Source organism: Salmo salar, chromosome ssa01 (genome assembly GCF_905237065.1).
Source record: "Salmo salar chromosome ssa01, Ssal_v3.1, whole genome shotgun sequence".
NCBI classification, from domain to species: Eukaryota; Metazoa; Chordata; class Actinopteri; order Salmoniformes; family Salmonidae; genus Salmo; species Salmo salar.
Genome location: NC_059442.1, coordinates 4,881,830 through 4,902,634, shown reverse-complemented (window position 1 = coordinate 4,902,634; position 20,805 = coordinate 4,881,830). Strand labels below are relative to the sequence as shown.

Here is a 20,805-nt window from a genome sequence, read left to right as displayed (position 1 = left end):
CGTAGTGTTGAACAGAGCAAACTGACCCTGTCCTCTCTCCGTAGTGTTGAACAGAGCAAACTGACCCTGTCCTCTCTCCGTAGTGTTGAACAGAGCAAACTGACCCTGTCCTCTCTCCGTAGTGTTGAACAGAGCAAACTGACCCTGTCCTCTCTCCGTAGTGTTGAACAGAACAAACTGACCCTGTCCTCTCTCCGTAGTGTTGAACAGTAGTGTTGAACAGAACAAACTGACCCTGTCCTCTCTCCGTAGTGTTGAACAGAGCAAACTGACCCTGTCCTCTCTCCGTAGTGTTGAACAGAACAAACTGACCCTGTCCTCTCTCCGTAGTGTTGAACAGTAGTGTTGAACAGAACAAACTGACCCTGTCCTCTCTCCGTAGTGTTGAACAGAGCAAACTGACCCTGTTCTCTCTCTCCATAGTGTTGAACAGAGCAAACTGACAGCTGTCCCATCGGCTGTTTCCCAGGGCTAACTCGGAATAATCACAACAACAAAAACCGATTACAAGGAAATGATTAACGGTAGACAGTTGAATTCAACGTTGACTATCGTAACGTTACGAAATTGCTAGCTTGTTTCGTGTATCCAGTTTTTTTGTTTGTTTTCTTCCGCTAGCTAGCACGAATCGGCTAACGTTAGCTAACAAATCTCTTCGAAACCGCGTCAAACTTGTTAGCGTCGTTAGGCATTTTTATATTTTGTTGTGAAGGAAGGACTTTACAATGGGATCCAGAGCATCGACATTACTGAGAGAAGAGGAGATTGAAGAAATCAAAAAGGAGACAGGCTGTGAGTTTGAGTTTTCCACTTTTACCAAAGCGTGTTTGTGTTTGTGTGGGGCCAACTAGTCGTTAATGACAAACTCTCACTATCTTGTAATATCAAAGCACGTTGCTATTTCACATAACTAGTTAAACTATATATACAAAAGTATGTGGACACCCCTTCAAATGAGTGGATTCGCCTATTTCAGCCACACCCGTTGCTGACAGGTGTATTAAATCGAGCACACCGCCATACAATCTTTATAGGTAAACATTGGCAGTAGAATGGCCCATACTGAAGAGCTAGGATTACACATTTCCATCAAGTCAGTTTGTCAAATGTATTCCCTGCTAGAGCTTCCCCGGTCAGCTGTAAGTGCTGTTATTGTGAAGTGGAAACGTCAAGGAGCAAGACCGATCGGTTGCAACACTCACTACCGGGTTCCAAACTGCCTCTGGAAGCAACATCAGCACAATAACTGTTCATCGGGAGCTTCATGAAATGGGTTTCCATGGCCGAACAGCCGCACACGAGCATAAGATCACCATGCTCAATGCCAAGCGTCGGCTGCAGTGATGTAAAGCTCGCCGCCATTTGACTTTGGAGCAGTGGAAATGGGTTCTTTGGAGTGATGAATCACGCTTCACCATCTGCCACTCCGACGGACGAATCTGGGTTTGGAGAACGCTACCTGCCCCAATGCGTAGTGCCAACTGTAAAGTTTGGTGAATGAGAAAATAATGGTCTGGGGCTGTTTTTCATGGTTCAGGCTAGTCCCCTTAGTTCCAGTGAAGGGAAATTTTAACGCTACAGCATACAATGACTTTGTGGCAACAGTTTGAGGAAGGCCCTTTCCTGTTTCAGTACCCGACCTCACTAATGCTCTTGTGGCTGAATGGAAACAAGTCCCCCACAGCAATGTTCCAACATGTAGTGGAAAGCCTTCCCAGAAGAGTGGAGGCTGTTATAGCAGCAAAGGGGGGACCAACTCCATAATAATGCCCATGATTTTAGAATGAGATGTTCGACGAGAAGGTGTCCACATACTTTTGGTCATGTAGTGTCTGTATATTGGTGTTGTGGTATGTTATGCCTAGTGACGGTGAGTTTTGGGTTTCTCTGCTGTTTTTCCTGATCTGTGACTTGAACAGAGCCATGTCATTATTGTAACCAGAGAAAGCTCTACTCAGTCATTACATCCAGTGGATCACAACAACTAAACAAACTACTGACAAAGTATGGACATGCTATCAATCTCTTACTCCTTTACATTATCGTAGTCCTGTGTACAAATGTTGTTTGTACACTGAGACCTGAGGCCTTTTTTAAAAGCATGATCCCAACAATCCTGTCACTAACATGGTGTGTTTCTTTGCAGTTTCCCACAGTCAGATCACCCGGCTCTACAGTCGCTTTACCAGCTTGGACAAAGGAGAGAACGGCACGCTCAGGTACAGACAGCAGCCCCATCATGCAATGCCACTGGGACACACACACACACACACACACACAACAAGCTTGATGAAACACTCAGGGTGCTTTCGTAAATTCGCTCTGGCTGTCTACTCTGATTTTCAGAGCACTCTTGTCTGAGTGCCCCAGAGGGCAGAATAACCGATGAGTTTACGAACACTCAACACCCGTTGAATTTGGCCGGTGTCAGTAAACGTCGGAGTAAAATGGTCAGAGTGAAGTATTGTGTCTGGAAGTAGCTAGCCAACGTTAGCCTGTTAGCTTGGGTGCTTGACTGCCGTTGTGAGGTCAGAACGATTGGATCAACCCAAATCCTTGGCCAGAGTGTCCAGTGTGCTTTCTGAACGCCTCAGAGAGCGAAAAGCTCTGAATTTACCAACGCCCAGAGCGCTTTCTGAACGCTCTCTTGCATTCCAGATTGAATTTACAAACACACCCTCAGACTTACAGCCAAACACTCAAGTCATAGCCACGACACAATAGGCCTACACTGAAAGGTGGAAAAGGGGAATTTGTGATGTCCTCTGACTCTCTGTGCGAGGGGAAAAATCCATAGTTGCAATATTATTTTTTGGATGATATTAAATTGATATTTGACTCCAAATATTGTTTTAAAATGTGTATATATAGTTTGCAACTGTAGGTAGTGTTAGCCAAAACTCAGCTATTTTTAATCCTATAGCTTGTTCTCCATCGTTTTAAATAGTGAGACATGTTTTCAGCACTTATTTCCCTTATTTTCTTTTCTTATGCTCTCTCTTGTCTCTCTACAGCAGATATAGCGAGCAATATGTTTGGAACATCAAATCACAGTATCGAATCGCAATTCATATAGAATCAGAATACAAGTAGAATCACTATACATTTAGAATCACTATACGTGTAGAATCACTATACATGTAGAATCACTATACATGTAGAATCACTATACGTGTAGAATCACTATACATGTAGAATCACTATTCATATAGAATCACTAATCATGTAGAATCACTAATCATGTAGAATCACTATACATGTAGAATCACTATACATGTAGAATCACTATTCATGTAGAATCACTATACATGTAGAATCACTATTCATGTAGAATCACTATTCATGTAGAATCATTAATCATATAGAATCATATAGAATCACTATTCATGTAGAATCACTATTCATATAGAATCAGAATTCATATCGTAACAGCACCTACGTATGGTGATAATATCCTACGTTGAGGTTCCTGGGAATTCCCAGCCCTAGGTAGGCATTGTAAATTATTTACAGTTCATTTAAATGAGAGCTAATTTTGTCCAATAGAAAATAGTTGATTTATGCCAATAGCTGCTGTTCTATTGGTTATGGAATCTAACCACAAACGAAGAGAGTATTGAGGATGTGAGACAGCTGTAAGACATTTACTTGTGCTGTGTTCATGATTGCCTTTCGTGCCCACATTACTTCTCTATGACCGTCAGAGGAAATTTGGCAATGTGTGTAAGAACACAGTATGCCTCCATGCCAGTGAGTATCGCTTTAGAGGCATGTGACCATGTAAAGACAGAATGTTCTGAGCTGATGTGATTTTGAAGGTTGTCACCTCGACCTCTGGTCTGTGAACACAATACTCCTTTGGTCAAGAGGCTTCCCAAGATGCATCACTCTTGGCTCGGGCGTTGCCTGCAGTACCCTACTACCCATACTAGGGGGGTGTGTGTGTGTGTGTGTGTGTGTGTGTGTGTGTGTGTGTGTGTGTGTGTGTGTGTGTGTGTGTGTGTGTGTGTGTGTGTGTGTGTGTGTGTGTGTGTGTGTGTGTGTGTGTGTGTGTGTGTGTGTGTGTGTGTGTGTCAGTCATTGGGTAAGCTGTGTCTAGAAGAACCAGGTTGTTTTGACCTGAGTCTGACAAGACTGTTTCCGATATGAACAGCAGCTCTTGCGTGTCACGGACCATCACTATGTAGTCCTTTTATTTCCACATCTAGTGCATGTGTGAGTGACAGCAAATAAACACTACATTGCAAACAGACATGGAAGACAGTGTGATTGACCTCTTGAGTTCTCGATTGCTCGCTGACCTTCAGAGGAAAAACAAACAGTCACTTTTAATCCCATTACAGTTCAACTCCAGCTCTGTTCTCTCTCTCTCTCTGAGTGGACTAGGCTCCATAGTTTTCACCCACTATGCAGAAAGAAACCTCCTGGATTCAAGCCACACATTAACCCCATTTATCCAGTCTATGAAATTATGTCACTACTACGATTTCCACACTTCCTGGTTGGATTGTTCTCAGGTTTTTGCCTGCCATATGAGTTCTGTTATACTCACAGACATCATTCAAACAGTTTTAGGAACTTCCGAGTGTTTTCTATCCAAATCTACTAATAATATGCATATCCTAGCTTCTGGGCCTGAGTAGGAGGCAGTTTAATATGGGCACGTATTTCATCCGAAAGTGAAAATACTGCCACCTAACAGGATTGGTGTCGTAAGAAGTTAAACTGGGTGGGGGTCATTTAACCAGATATAATACTGAAATGTAACCGCACCACTTTGTCTGGTTACACAAAACAAGTGTGGGTTTTCTGTGTCCTCTCAATGAAGCATCCAGTCTGTATTGGGATATACAGTGGGGCTGGGCCTGATTTTTAAAGCTGGTTTGGTGAATCCAAGGTGACTTGTCTTAATCATTCATCAGTTGCCACAACACTACAGCCACGTCATGTACACGTCAGTGGAGCTAGCATTGTCTATATTGGGGTATACAGTGGAGCTAGCATGGTCTATATTGGGGTATACAGTGGAGCTAGCATGGTCTATATTGGGGTATACAGTGGAGCTAGCATGGTCTATATTGGGGTATACAGTGGAGCTAGCATGCAGTCTATATTGGGGTATACAGTGGAGCTAGCATGCAGTCTATATTGGGGTATACAGTGGAGCTAGCATGCAGTCTATATTGGGGTATACAGTGGAGCGAGCATGGTCTACATTGGGGTATACAGTGGAGCGAGCATGGTCGATATTGGGGTATACAGTGGAGCGAGCATGGTCGATATTGGGGTATACAGTGGAGCTAGCATGGTCTATATTGGGGTATACAGTGGAGCGAGCATGGTCGATATTGGGGTATACAGTGGAGCTAGCATGGTCTATATTGGGGTATACAGTGGAGCGAGCATGGTCGATATTGGGGTATACAGTGGAGCGAGCATGGTCGATATTGGGGTATACAGTGGAGCTAGCATGGTCGATATTGGGGTATACAGTGGAGCTAGCATGGTCGATATTGGGGTATACAGTGGAGCTAGCATGGTCGATATTGGGGTATACAGTGGAGCTAGCATGGTCGATATTGGGGTATACAGTGGAGCTAGCATGGTCGATATTGGGGTATACAGTGGAGCTAGCATGGTCGATATTGGGGTATACAGTGGAGCTAGCATGGTCTATATTGGGGTATACAGTGGAGCTAGCATGGTCTATATTGGGGTGTACAGTGGAGCTAGCATGCAGTCTATATTGGGGTGTACAGTGGAGCTAGCATGCAGTCTATATTGGGGTGTACAGTGGAGCTAGCATGCAGTCTATATTGGGGTATACAGTGGAGCTAGCATGCAGTCTATATTGGAGTATACAGTGGAGCTAGCATGCAGTCTATATTGGAGTATACAGTGGAGCTAGCATGGTCTATATTGGGGTATACAGTGGAGCTAGCATGGTCTATATTGGGGTATACAGTGGAGCTAGCATGGTCTATATTGGGGTATACAGTGGAGCTAGCATGGTCTATATTGGGGTGTACAGTGGGGCTAGCATCCAGTCGGTATTGGGGTATACAGTGGGGCTAGCATCCAGTCGGTATTGGGGTATACAGTGGGGCTAGCAGTGGAGATATCGTTTCAACAAAACATTACCCAGTGGCATATCATATAATTTTAACTAGACATTACCCAGAGTGGCATACAGTTGAAGTCGGAAGTTTACATACACGTTAGCCAAATACGTTTAAACTCAGTTTTTCACAATTCCTGTCATTTAATCCTAGTTAAAATTCCCAGTGTTAGGTCAGTTAGGATCACCATTTTATTTTAAGAATTTGAAATGTCAGAATAATAGTAGAGAAAATTATTTATTTCAGCTTTTATTTCTTTCATCACATTCCCAATGGGTCAGAAGTTTACATGCACTCAATTAGTATTTAGTAGCATTGCCTTTAAATTGTATAACTTGGGTCAAATGTTTCGGGTAGCCTTCCACAAGCTTCCCACAATAAGTTGGGTGAATTTTGGCCCATTCCTCCTGACAGAGCTGGTGTAACTGAGTCAGGTTTGTAGGCCTCCATGCTCGCACACGCTTTTTCAGTTCTGCCCACAAATTTTCTATGGGATTGAGGTCAGGGCTTTATGATGGCCACTCCAATACCTTGACTTTGTTGTCCTTAAGCCATTTTGCCACAACTTTGAAAGTATACTTGGGGTCATTGTCCATTTCGAAGACCCATTTGCGACCAAGATTTAACGTCCTGACTGATGTCTTGAGATGTTGCTTCAATATATCCACAGAATTTTTCTCCTCATGATGCCATCTATTTTGTGAAGTGCACCAGTCCCTCCTGCAGCAAAGCACCCCCACAACATGATGCTGCCACCCCCGTGCTTCACGGTTGGGATGGTGTTCTTCGGTGTGCAAGCCTCCCCCTTTTTCCTCCAAACATAACGATGGTCATTATGGCCAAACAGTTCTATTTTTGTTTCATCAGACCAGAGGACATTTCTCCAAAATGTACGATCTTTGTCCCCATGAGCAGTTGCAAACCGTAGTCTGGCTTTTTATGGCGGTTTTGGATCAGCTTCCTTGCTGAGCGGCCTTTCAGATTATGTTGATATAGGACTCGTTTTACTGTGGATATAGATACTTTTGTACCTGTTTCCTTCAGCATCTGCACAAGGCCCTTTGCTGCTGGTCTGGGTTTGATTTGCACTTTTCGCACCAAAGTATGTTCATCTCTAGGAGACAGAACGCGTCTCCTTCCTGAGCGGTATGACGGCTGCGTGGTCCTGTGGTGTTTATACTTGCGTACTATTGTTTGTACAGATGAACGTGGTACCTTCAGGCGTTTGGAAATTGCTCCCAAGGATGAACCAGACTTGTGGAGGTCTATAATTTCTTTTCTGAGGTCTTGGCTGATTTCTTTTGATTTTCCCATGATGTCAAGCAAAGAGCCACTGAGTTTGAAGGTAGGCCTTGAAACACATTCACAGGTACACCACCAATAGGCTCAAATGATGTCAATTAGCCTATCAGAAGCTTCCAAAGCCATGACATAATTTTCTGGAATTTTCCAAGCTGTTTAAAGGCACAGTCAACTTCGTGTATGTAAACTTCTTACCCACTGGAATTGTGATACAGTGAAATGATCCGTCTGTAAAGAATTGTTGGAAAAATGACGTGTGTCCTGCACAAACCGACTTGCCAAAACTATAGTTTGTTAACAAGAAATTTGTGGAGTGGTTGAATAACGAGTTTTAACGACTCCAACCAAAGTGTATATAAACTCCCGACTTATACTGTATATAATTTCAACAAGAAATTACCCAGAGTGATATGTCATATCGTTTCAACAAGACATTACCCAGAGTGATATGTCATATCGTTTCAACAAGACATTACCCAGAGTGATATGTCATATCGTTTCAACAAGACATTACCCAGAGTGATATGTCATATCGTTTCAACAAGACATTACCTAGAGTGATATGTCATATCGTTTCAACAAGACATTACCCAGAGTGATATGTCATATCGTTTCAACAAGACATTACCCAGAGTGATATGTCATATCGTTTCAACAAGACATTACCCAGAGTGATATGTCATATCGTTTCAACAAGACATTACCCAGAGTGATATGTCATATCGTTTCAACAAGACATTACCCAGAGTGATATGTCATATCGTTTCAACAAGACATTACCCAGAGTGATATGTCATATCGTTTCAACAAGACATTACCCAGAGTGATATCAGTATCTGTCCACTCATCTGCTGGTCTGTGATCCATCGTGTGTGTGATTGGAAGTGGGGTCAAACTTATAGGCTGCGTTTTAAACAGGCAGCCCAATTCTGATATATGTTTCACTAATTGGTCTTTTGACCAATCCGATCAGCACTGAAAAAGATCTGATGTGATTGGTCAAAAGACCTATTAGTTGGGCGGGGGGAAGATCAGAATTGGGCTGCCTGTGTAAACGCGGCCTTGGAAAAGAGTCCAAAGTTCCCTTTGTTGTCATTGAGTAAATTCTAACTCCTCTCCTCTCCTGTTGTTTGTGAAGTCGGGAAGATTTCCAGCGGATCCCAGAGTTGGCTATCAATCCTCTGGGAGACAGAATCATCAATGCCTTCTTTCCTGAGGGGTGAGTTGTCTCTGTCCTTCACTGATTTCTTTAAAGATGCACATAGCTTTGACTCGAGTCACTCACCACAAGAACAAACCATTTAGTAATGTACGTTAAGCATACAGTAAACATTCCTTTGTTTGAGTCTACATTAACAATCTATTTATATTGTAATGCATTTAAAGTTTAAGTGTGTATGACCGGTTGTGCTGGTCTTTGAAATTCACATGAAAGTTTCATGTTTTTCAACAACATGCAATGATAGACCCATATGCAATGATAGACCCATAATGATAGACCCATATCATTACAATCCACAAAACGAACAGTCTTGGATAGACCTATATCATTACAATCCCAAAACGACCAGTGTGTAGACGAATTCATTTTAGCTGTGGCTTATAACAGTCATGACCGCAGTCAAATTCCATGTGACCATTGAGTCACAGTAACTAGGCTTCTCCAAAACGGCGCTCTGATGCCGCTGATGGTCATTAGTAGCATACCAAGCTTGCTAACGGCCAGTCGCTATTGGCCTGGTACTCACGGCTCTATTGTCCCTCCATCAGGTCCTATTGGCCTGGTACTCAGGGCTCTATTATCCCTCCATCAGGTCCTGTTGGCCTGGTACTCAATGGTCTATTGTCCCTCCATCAGGTCCTATTAGCCTGGTACTCAGGGCTCTATTGTCCCTCCATCAGGTCCTAATGGCCTGGTACTCAGGGCTCTATTGTCCCTCCATCAGGTCCTAATGGCCTGGTACTCAGGGCTCTATTGTCCCTCCATCAGGTCCTATTGGCCTGGTACTCAGGGCTCTATTGTCCCTCCATCAGGTCCTATTGGCCTGGTACTCAGTGCTCTATTGTCCCTCCATCAGGTCCTATTGGCCTGGTACTCAGTGCTTTATTGCCTGTTCAAAGATGCTTAAATATTTTCTCTTGCCCATTTAACCTCTGAATGGTACACATACACAATCCATGTCTCAAGGCTTAAAAAAATATTATTTAACCTGTCTCCTTCACTTCATTCTACACTGAATTGAAGTGGATTTAACAAGTGACATCAATAAGGGATCATAGCGTTCACCTGGATTCACCTGGTCAGTCTATATGCTAAGGTTTCTATCATAACTAGTGGTGCATAATCAACTGTAATTTAATCCTATAGGAGGACCCGTTCCAAATTCTGACTTTGTTTAACCGCTCAACACAGAATAGATGCATTTCCGCACTCCCCATGAAATCTACTTTTATTCAGCCGTGTTCAATTGTACTATAAAATAATGCCACGGCCGTAATTCCAAGCAAATCTTGTCTGCTAAATGAACTAGTGTAGCCCCACAGCCATATGACATAGCCAGATCAGGACCTAACAGAAGGACAACTCAGAGTGAGTATGCTATTCCGTTCTTCTGAAATAGACTACATTTTCTTCATATCATAATGTTTCCTTAGATCTGCCTAAAATAGAACATCCCAATAAGTCAATGAGTCTGTCTGTCTGTCTGTCTGTCTGTCTGTCTGTCTGTCTGTCTGTCTGTCTGTCTGTCTGTCTGTCTGTCTGTCTGTCTGTCTGTCTGTCTGTCTGTCTGTCTGTCTGTCTGTCTGTCTGTCTGTCTGTCTGTCTGTCTGTCTGTCTGTCTGTCTGTCTGTCTGTCTGTCTGTCTGTCTGTCTGTCTGTCTGTCTGTCTGTCTGTCTGTCTGTCTGTCTGTCTGTCTGTCTGTCTGTCTGTCACTTTTAAAAATGAAGATGTTCCAAAGGTCTGTGGAAGCCAGGAGATGCTAAATGTTTGTTAGTTAACGGTCAATTACCGTGAGACCGGCAGTTATTTGCATGACAGTTACCGGCTGGGGGGAGGGGGTAAAAAATAATAAATTCATGACCGCTACAGCCCTAGTCATGTGGGCGACAATGAATAGCCTGATATTAGAAGGTAGCATTGGTCTAAGGTGTTCTGACCTCAAGTCATGACCACTCATGTGAATGACCTGTTTTGCTGTAGGTCTATTCAGCAAATTATACAGCTAAAAATAGAAATATCTTCGGTCTCTATGAAGGCTCCTCTGGTTGGTTGATGTAATTGTTGTTGTCCCGCCTGTGTGTGTGTGTGTGTTTTTTTTTTTTTATCTCAGGGAGGACCAGGTGAACTTCAGGGGTTTCATGAGGACCCTGGCTCACTTCCGTCCTATAGAAGACAACGAGAAGAACAAAGATCCCACTGCCTCTGAACCTCTCAACAGCAGGACCAATAAGCTGCTCTGTAAGTCTAATTAGAGGGTGGGGGTCCTAGCCTGAGTCCCAGATCTGTTTGTGCTGTGTCTTGACAATAAATGATGAGTGACAAGGAGTCAAGACGGCACAAACAGATCTGGGACTCAGGCTAGATCAGTTGACAATTTCCTATAGAGAACTAAACTCAGCTAAAAAAAAAAAAAAACGTCCTCTCACTGTCAACTGCGTTTATTTTCAGCAAACTTAACATGTGTCAATATTTGTATGAACATAACAAGATTCAACAACTGAGACATAAACTGAACAAGTTCCACAGACATGTGACTAACAGAAATTGAATAATGTGTCCCTGAACAAAGGGGGTGGGGGTCAAAATCAAAAGTAACAGTCAGTATCTGGTGTGGCCACCAGCTGCATTAAGTACTGCAGTGCATCTCCTCCTCATGGACTGCACCAGATTTGCCAGTTCTTGCTGTGAGATGTTACCCCACTCTTCCACCAAGGCACCTGCAAGTTCACAGGACATTTCTGGGGGGAATGGCCCTAGCCCTCACCCTCCAATCGAACAGGTCCCAGACGTGCTCAATGGGATTGAGATCCCATCTCTTCTCTGGCCATGGCAGAACACTGACATTCCTGGCTTGCAGGAAATCACGCACAGAACGAGCAGTATGGCTGGTGGCATTGTCATGCTGGAGGGTCATGTCAGGGTGAGCCTGCAGGAAGGGTACCACATGAGGGAGGAGGATGTCTTCCCTGTAACGCACAGCGTTGAGATTGCCTGCAATGACAACAAGCTCAGTCCGATGATGCTGTGACACACTGCCCCAGACCATGACGGACCCTCCACCTCCAAATCGATCCTGCTCCAGAGTACAGGCCTCGGTGTAACGCTCATTCCTTCGACGATAAACGCGAATCCGACCATCACCCCTGTTGAGACAAAACCGCGACTCGTCAGTGAAAAACACTTTTTTGCCAGTCCTGTCTGGTCCAGCGACGGTGGGTTTGTGCCCATAGGCAACATTGTTGCCTGTGATGTCTGGTGAGGACCTGCCTTACAACAGGCCTACAAGCCCTCAGTCCAGCCTCTCTCAGCCTATTGCGGACAGTCTGAGCACTGATGGAGGGATTGTGCGTTCCTGGTGTAAGAATACTATATACCAACTGACTCTTCTTCTTTCCCTATCTGATTGATATAAATGTATTTTGAAAACGACTATTTGACCTCAAACCCCTTTCTCCTGTCTCTCGTTCTCTCCCTTCCAGTTGCTTTCCAGCTGTATGACCTGGACAGAGATGATAAGATCTCCCGGGATGAGCTGCTACAGGTGAGAATAGAGTCAGGGTTAAAATTACACCATCTCGTGGTTCCCCCACTAGAAATCTTTGTTTTTTTGTGAGGGGGGGGGAACTTAATCTCTTGATACCAGACCTCAACACCATTTTCTCATTCAACAATCGGAGCTTGAATGTTGTTGTGTTGTGGAACACATGAATGAGGTATCTGTCCCCCTGGTGAAGGAAATGACCCTAGAGCTGAATAATAAGATCTTAGGCAGAAAGAGAATTGTCCTTAGGTTTGTTCCTCATGTCATGGTGTAATTTGAGCCTATTAAAGTTAATGCACAGACGGACAAGGAGGAAAATTTTTGTCAGGAGCCCTGCTTCTCAGGATATAATTTATTATGGGAATTTCAAAGTGTTTTTGGCATTGAGAAGGAGAGGGAATTTATCCTGGACAGTAAACAATTGTGTAAATTTCCAACCCCAACTAAATGTTGTTTTTGTCATACTACATTGTCCCCATCCTAGTTCCTGTTTAACCCATGTCATTGGCTATGCAGTGCCCTATGACCCCTGGGGTGTTTATTTTTTTTATTTTTTATTACTAGGAACCAAACAGAAGAAAACGAGGAGGGACCTACCTGAATTTGTCCAATAAACTTTTGAAATAAATAAATCCACCCCTGTTGTTCTTCTCTGTGTGACTGGTCTGGGACGTGACCTACAATCACTGTAATCGCAGGGTTCAGTGACTCAGTGGAAACTCATCTCTTGTTTTGCAAACGACATTGCTGCCAAACGTTCTTCGTGACTGTGCCATTTCGAGCTTATTAACACAGGAACTTCAAGCCTGAATCATTTTTTGCATCCTTCATGTTACCAGCACATTGAAGTATATTTTTTTTCTTTCTTCTTCTCTCACTTTATACTCATTATTTGTCATTTTATGTATAGTACATTTAGGATGTCCTCTTGTACTTTACAACTCTGCTGTTAAGACTTGGAGAAAACTGTTAACTTTAGACCCTAGGGAACGTTGGTGTGAACATGATTTTATTCCAGGTTCTCAGGATGATGGTTGGTGTGAATGTGATTTTATTCCAGGTTCTCTGGATGATGGTTGGTGTGAATGTGATTTATTCCAGGTTCTCTGGATGATGGTTGGTGTGAACGTGATTTATTCCAGGTTCTCTGGATGACGGTTGGTGTGAATGTGATTTATTCCAGGTTCTCTGGATGACGGTTGGTGTGAATGTGATTTATTCCAGGTTCTCTGGATGATGGTTGGTGTGAATGTGATTTTATTCCAGGTTCTCAGGATGATGGTTGGTGTGAATGTGATTTATTCCAGGTTCTCTGGATGACGGTTGGTGTGAATGTGATTTTATTCCAGGTTCTCAGGATGATGGTTGGTGTGAATGTGATTTTATTCCAGGTTCTCAGGATGATGGTTGGTGTGAACATCTCTGACGAGCAGCTGGGCAGCATCGCTGATAGGACCATCCAGGAGGCCGACCAGAACGGAGACAACTCCATTTCCTTCAATGAGTTCATCAAGGTTGTAAAATTACAACATATTTATGTTTGGGCCTGGGGGGCATTACCTAATACTAACCTAGAATATACATTCTGTTGTCAGTTCTACAGTACTGACTTTGTAGAAGTGTGTTAGCCAAGTCAGTTCATATTTGTTCAGTTAGTGTATTCAGTACCCTTGACTTTTTCCACATTTTGTTACATTACAGCCTTATTCTAAAATGTATTACATTGTTTTTTCCCCTCATCAATCTACACACAATACCCCATAATGACATCACAATACCCCATAATGACATCACAATACCCCATAATGACATCACAATACCCCATAATTACAAAGCAAAAACAAGTTTTTGTTGGGGGGGGGCGTAAATATGACATTTACATAAGTATTCAGACCCTTTACTCAGTACTTTGTTGAAGCACCTTTGGCAGCGTTTACAGCCTCGAGCCTTCTTGGGAATGATGCTACAAGCTTGGCACACCTGTATTTGGGGAGTTTCTCCCATTCTTCTCTGCAGATCCTCTTAAGCTCTGTCAGGTTGGATGGGGAGTGTCGCTGCACAGTTATTTTCAGGTCTCTCCAGAGATGTTCAATTCAGGGCTCTGGCTGGGCCACTCAAGGACATTCAGAGACTTGTCCTGAAGCCACTACTACGTCTTGGCTGTGTTCTTTGGGTTGTTGTCCTGTTGGAAGATTAACCTTCACCCCAGTCTGAGGTCCTGAGTGCTCTGGAGCAGGTTTTCATCAAAGAGCTCTCTGTACTTTGCTCTGTTCATCTTCCCCTCGATCCTGACTAGTCTCCCACTCCCTGCTGCTGAAAAACATCCCCACAGTATGATGCTGCCACCACCATGCTTCACCGTAGGGATGGTGACAGGTTTCCTCCAGACGTGACGCTTGGCATTCAGGCCAAAGAGTTCAATCTTGGTTTCATCAGACCAGAGAATCTTGTTTCTCATGGTCTGAGAGTTCTTTAGGTGCCTTTTGACAAACTCTAAGCGGGCTGTCATGGAAGCAACTTCTCAGTAAAAGGCACGTCTGGCCAATTTACCAAAAAGGCCTGATTGGTGGAGTGCTGCAGAGATGGATGTCCTTCTGGAAGGTTCTCCCATCTCCACAGAGGAACTCTGGAGCTCTGTCAGAGTGACCATCGGGTTTTTGGCCAGGCGGCCAGCTCTAGGAAGAGTCTTGGTGGTTCAAAACTTCCATTTAACTTCTCTAGGGCCAGTGGGACGATTTTGTCCCACCTACGTAACAGCCAGTGGAATCCCGTGGCGCGTTATTCAAATACCTTAGAAATGCTATTACTTCAATTTCTCAAACATATGACTATTTTACACCATTTTAAAGACAAGACTCTCGTTAATCTAACCACACTGTCCGATTTCAAAAAGGCTTTAAAACGAAAGCAAAACATTAGATTATGTCAGCAGAGTACCCAGCCAGAAATAATCAGACACCCATTTTTCAAGCTAGCATATAATGTCACATAAACCCAAACCACAGTTAAATGCAGCACTAACCTTTGATGATCTTCATCAGATGACAATCTTAGGACATTATGTTATACAATACATGCATGTTTTGTTCAATCAAGTTCATATTTATATCAAAAAACAGCTTTTTACATTAGCATGTGACGTTCAGAACTAGCATACCCCCCGCAAACTTCCGGTAAATTTACTAAATTACTCACGATAAACGTTCACAAAAAACATAACAATTATTTTAAGAATTATAGATACAGAACTCCTCTATGCACTCGCTATGTCCGATTTTAAAATAGCTTTTCGGTGAAAGCACATTTTGCAATATTCTAAATAGATAGCCCGGCATCACAGGGCTAGCTATTTAGACACCCACCAAGTTTAGCCCTCACCAAAGTCAGATTTACTATAAGAAAAATGTTATTACCTTTGCTGTTCTTCGTCAGAATGCACTCCCAGGACTTCTACTTCAATAACAAATGTTGGTTTGGTTCAAAATAATCCATAGTTATGTTCAAATATCCTCTGTTTTGTTCGTGCGTTCAAGACACTATCCGAAGTGTAAAGAAGGGTGATGCGCACGACGCGTTTCGTGACAAAAAAATTCTAAATATTCCATTACCGTACTTCGAAGCATGTCAACCACTGTTTAAAATCAATTTTTATGCAATTTTTCTCGTAAAAAAGCGATAATATTCCGACCGGGAATCTGTGTTTTAGTACAAAGAGAGAGAAAATAAAAACATGGGGTCACCTCGTGCACGCGCCTCAGTCTCATAGTACTCTGACCGACCACTATCCAAACGCGCTAATGTTTTTCAGCCAGGGGCTGCCTCGACATCATTCAGCTTTTTCCCGGGTTCTGAGAGCCTATGGGAGCCGTAGGAAGTGTCACGTTACAGCAAAGATCCTATGTTTTCAATAAAAAGAGTCAAGAAGCTCAAGGAATGGTCAGAGAGGGCACTTCCTGTACAGAATCTTCTCAGGTTTTTGCCTGCCATATGAGTTCTGTTATACTCACAGACACCATTCAAACAGTTTTAGAAACTTTAGGGTGTTTTCTATCCAAAGCCAATAATTATATGCATATTCTAGTTTCTGGGCAGTAGTAATAACCAGATTAAATCGGGTACGTTTTTTATCCGGCCGTGTAAATACTGCCCCCTATCCCTAACAGGTTAAGAATGATGTAGGCCTCTGTGTTCTCGGGGACCTTCAATGCTGCAGACATGTTTTGGTACCCTTTCCCCAGATCTGTGCCTCAACACAATCCTGTCTCAGACCTCTACAGACAATTCCTTCAAACCTCATGGCTTGGTTTTTGCTTTGACATGCACTGTCAACTGTAATGCAATGTTGCCGTATGTTATGTATTGTGATTGCTAATGTAATGTTGACGGCTGATGTAATGGTAATAAATCAGAATTAGAACCACCGTTACTTGCCAAGGACATTTACATATACCCAGAGTTTGACTTGGTGAAACGGTGCTGCCAGCAGTAGACAGAATATAGAGCCATAAGTAATAGCATGTTGTTGAGGATAATGACTGAAGCTGTTCTTTGCCTCGTCAGGTTCTGGAGAAGGTAGATGTTGAACAGAAGATGAGCATACGCTTCCTGCACTGAGACACTGAATGGCTGCACTTCCTGACAGGACTGTCTCTCTGATTGGCTGGACCTTTTACTACCACCACCACCATGCCCGCTGGAACAAGACCGAAGCTGTGTCTCCCTCTCTCTCTGACCCCTCCCTCTATCTCTGACCTCCTCCTCCACCATACAGTACTATGCTACATCTCTGACCCCTCCCTCTCACTCTGACCCCTCCCTCTATCTCTGACCCCTCCTCTCCATACAATACTATGCTACATCTCTGACCCCTCCCTCTCTCTCTGACCCCTCCCTCTATCTCTGACCCCTCCTCTTCATACAGTACTATGCTACATCTCTGACCCCTCCCTCTCACTCTGACCCCTCCCTCTATCTCTGACCCCTCCTCTCCATACAATACTATGCTACATCTCTGACCCCTCCCTCTCACTCTGACCCCTCCCTCTATCTCTGACCCCTCCTCTTCATACAGTACTATGCTACATCTCTGACCCCCCCCTCCTCCACCATACAGTAAGTACTATGCTATATCTATCTCTGACCCCTCTCTCTCTGACCCCCCTCCTCTCCATACAGTTCTATGCTACATCTCTGACCCCCCCCTCCTCCTCCATACAGTACTATGCTATATCTCTCTCTGACCCCTCTCTCTCTGACCCCCCCTCCTCCACCATACAGTACTATGCTATATCTCTGACCCCTCTCTCTCTGACCCCCCTCCTCCACCATACAGTACTATGCTATATCTCTGACCCCTCTCTCTCTGACCCCCCCTCCTCCACCATACAGTACTATGCTATATCTCTGACCCCTCTCTCTCTCTCTGACCCCTCACTATCTCTGACCCCTCACTATCTCTGACCCCTCTCTCTCTGACCCCCCCTCCTCCTCCATACAGTACTATGCTATATCTCTGACCCCTCCCTCTCTCTCTGACCCCTCCCTCTATCTCTGACCCCTCCCTCTATCTCTGACCCCTCACTATCTCTGACCCCTCTCTCTCTGACCCCCCCTCCTCCTCCATACAGTACTATGCTATATCTCTGACCCCTCCCTCTCTCTCTGACCCTCTCTCTCTCTCTCTCTCTCTCTCTCTCTCTCTCTCTCTCTCTCTCTCTGACCCCTCTCTCTGACCCCCTCCTCCTCCGTACAGTACTATGCTCTTTCTCTGACCAAGGATTTGTTAGATAAGGTTATAGTTTGTATTATTTAGTCTCTTGTCTGTTCTGCCTTGCACCGCTCTGTAAACTAAAGGGAATACTTGCGTGCCTTGGGTTGTTTTATGTTGTTGTCACCTCTACGGCTTCTCTCAGACGTTTGGTTTGGTCTCAATGGTTTAGACCATTCAATGTTGAAAATAGACTTGTGTTTATTAGCAAGGCTCTGAGTTATACCACCTTTTTTAAACCTAGACTTTTAAACCTAAACCTGTTTGTTAGATGTCGTTCCATGTAATGGTAAAGTATGTCTTTGTTATTGTGATGTATTGTTAGCCAGGGCAGAATTGAAATTCTGCCTCTTTTATTTAAGCAAACTTATCAATTCCATGATGAGGAAACATGTTGCTGTTTTCTTTGTCAGTATGAATACACAGATATATGACATTTCACTCCAGTGACGTGCATGGCGTTGTTAACGCTAACAAGAATCGATGTCCCTTCTTCTTCACTGAGCTACGACTTGTTTTTCTAAAACAAGGCTACTTCCTAAATGGCACTCTATTCCTTATATGGAGAATTCATTTTGACTGGGGGCTATAGGATTCCCATAGGGCTCTGGTCGACAGGAGTGCACTATGTAGGGAATAGGGCTCTGGTCGACAGGAGTGCACTATGTAGGGAATAGGGCTCTGGTCGACAGGAGTGCGCTATGTAGGGAATAGGGCTCTGGTCGACAGGAGTGCACTATGTAGGGAATAGGGCTCTGGTTGACAGGAGTGCGCTATGTAGGGAATAGGGTGCCATTTGGGACAGTACCCTGAACTGCCTCTGGCAATTGGAGCTTGGCGTCTCTCACTATTAATATACACAGACTCAATTTATTATTATTTTATTTTTTATTATTATTTTCGGTTCATCATGTTTTTGGCTCCCATCTGTCAATATCATACGGGTCAAATGGGAACCAAATGATCAAGTTTTTATTTGTCTTACGGGTGAACCTACCTAACTACTGCCAGTGACCTGGTCATTTCCCAAATAGCACCCTATTCTCTATATATAGTGTACAACTTTAGACCAGAGCCCTATGGGTCTCATATCCCTCTAATCCTGGGAATACGGTGCCATTTGGAACGATCTTCATTTTGGACTGTATCAGACATAGCCCTGACCCTCTCTGGTCTCATGACTGTATGGTGCAGAGGCTCAGGACCAGTATATTTACACACACACACACCGGTCTGTCCATGATCAATAGAAGATTAAGAGTCATTGTGAATCAACCTAGATATATTGTAGCCTTGAATTAATAACATATACACTGTACAATGTTTTTAATTGTTTTGATTATCATCAGGTTAGTTCCAGGTACTTCTGATGGAGAGGTATTGGGGGGGGGGAGCATTAGATTTTTTTTTCTGTTGTATGCTTATGTATTTCAACCAGTAAAATGTTAATATATTAGAGTACATTAAGCTCTGTGTTTGTGGGTCTGTCTTTTTAAATTATAATGTTATAGGTTCACCAGCTGCTCCTTGATGCTGGAAGTAGATATTTTATTTTTCATCCGTTTTAGTTTTATTAATCAAAAATGTGATCATCAGTCAAATGTACTATAAATATATATATTTTATCTTGTGAAATGTTAGGACAAAATTGTAAAAATGGTTTTATTGATTTGATTGAAATGAAACATAAGTACCATGCTTGCTCAAAATGAAATGTTATGTTTGTTTCATTTGGCCTAATATCATATTTTATCCTTGTACTAAGCTTAGCAATGGACTCCTGAGTGGCGCAGGGGTCTCAGTGCTTGAGGCGTCACTACAGACACCCTGGTTCGATTCCAGGCTGTATCACAACCGGCCGTGATTGGGAGTCCCATAGCGCGGCGCGCAACTAACCCAGCGTTTGTCCGTTGTTTGGCCCGGGGGTAGGTCCGTCATAGTAAATAAAAAATATGTTCTTAACTGACTTGCCTAGTTAAATAAAATAAAAAGTTCAGAATAAAATAAAAGCCTCAAATGAACCTTTCGCTGGATGTAATATAGCATCTGGTTGGCGTTTCCACTCACTACCAAATATGGTGGTGATAGGAAGCCCAGTGAGCAGCAGTGGGAGAAGATGGAGAGAGACTTTACCCTTTTGCCAAAGTTTCCCCTCCAAAAAAATTGCGTCGTTTAGAAGTCCAAATTTAGTTACGTCACAGGCGCACTTCACATAGTAGGCCTTCCCTAACGGAAATATGCAAATAAATGCAACAACGCGCCAATAGGATCTCACTAGCTGTTGCTTGGCTCTGCCCACCTTGCTTGTTTTTTTATTTATTTATTTATTTCACCTTTATTTAACCAGGTAGGCTAGTTGAGAACAAGTTCTCATTTACAACTGCGACCTGGCCAAGATAAAGCAAAGCAGTGTGACACATACAACAACATAGAGTTACACATGGAATAAACAAACATACAGTCAATAATACAGTAGAAAAAGTCTATATACAAAGTGAGCAAATAAGGTAGGATAAGGGAGGGTAAAGGCAATAAATAGTCCATAGTGGCGAAGTAATTACAATATAGCAATTAAACACTGGAATGGTAGAATGTGCAGAAGATGAATGTGTAAGTAGAGATACTGGGATGCAAAGGAGCAAGATAAATAAAATAAATAAATACATAATAAATTGTTCTGCCCCTCTATGACATTTGTTCATATTTGGAAGTGAACAGGCTGTGGTCTCTTAGGTTAGTTATACACATCTTTGGTATGAAGATGGGCTAAAGCTGTTTATCCGATCACACATGGCGACGTTGGCGAAATAAAAAAGCTTATGAGTCATTTGGTCTAAGTGTCCTATATATCAC

The 20,805-nt window shown here is 43.1% G+C and overlaps 1 protein-coding gene across 2 annotated transcripts; it reads left to right on the top strand.

Annotated features, from left to right (window-relative positions):
- The first annotated feature begins 279 nt into the window (after window positions 1-279).
- LOC106599806 (calcineurin B homologous protein 1) lies at window positions 280-19,682 on the top strand. 2 transcript variants are annotated; one of them, XM_014191201.2, is made up of 7 exons: window positions 308-792; window positions 2,147-2,219; window positions 8,560-8,640; window positions 10,755-10,882; window positions 12,124-12,185; window positions 13,577-13,699; window positions 16,746-19,682. In XM_014191201.2, exons 1-7 carry the CDS (start codon window positions 726-728, stop codon window positions 16,797-16,799), a joined length of 588 nt encoding a protein of 195 aa, XP_014046676.2. In that variant the 5' UTR covers window positions 308-725; the 3' UTR covers window positions 16,800-19,682. The 2 variants fall into 2 exon arrangements, with proteins under 2 accessions (XP_045563534.1, XP_014046676.2); XM_045707578.1 differs by lacking the exons at window positions 13,577-13,699; window positions 16,746-19,682 and adding an exon at window positions 13,204-13,314 and having other exon boundaries at window positions 280-792.
- Window positions 19,683-20,805: the final 1,123 nt, after the last annotated feature.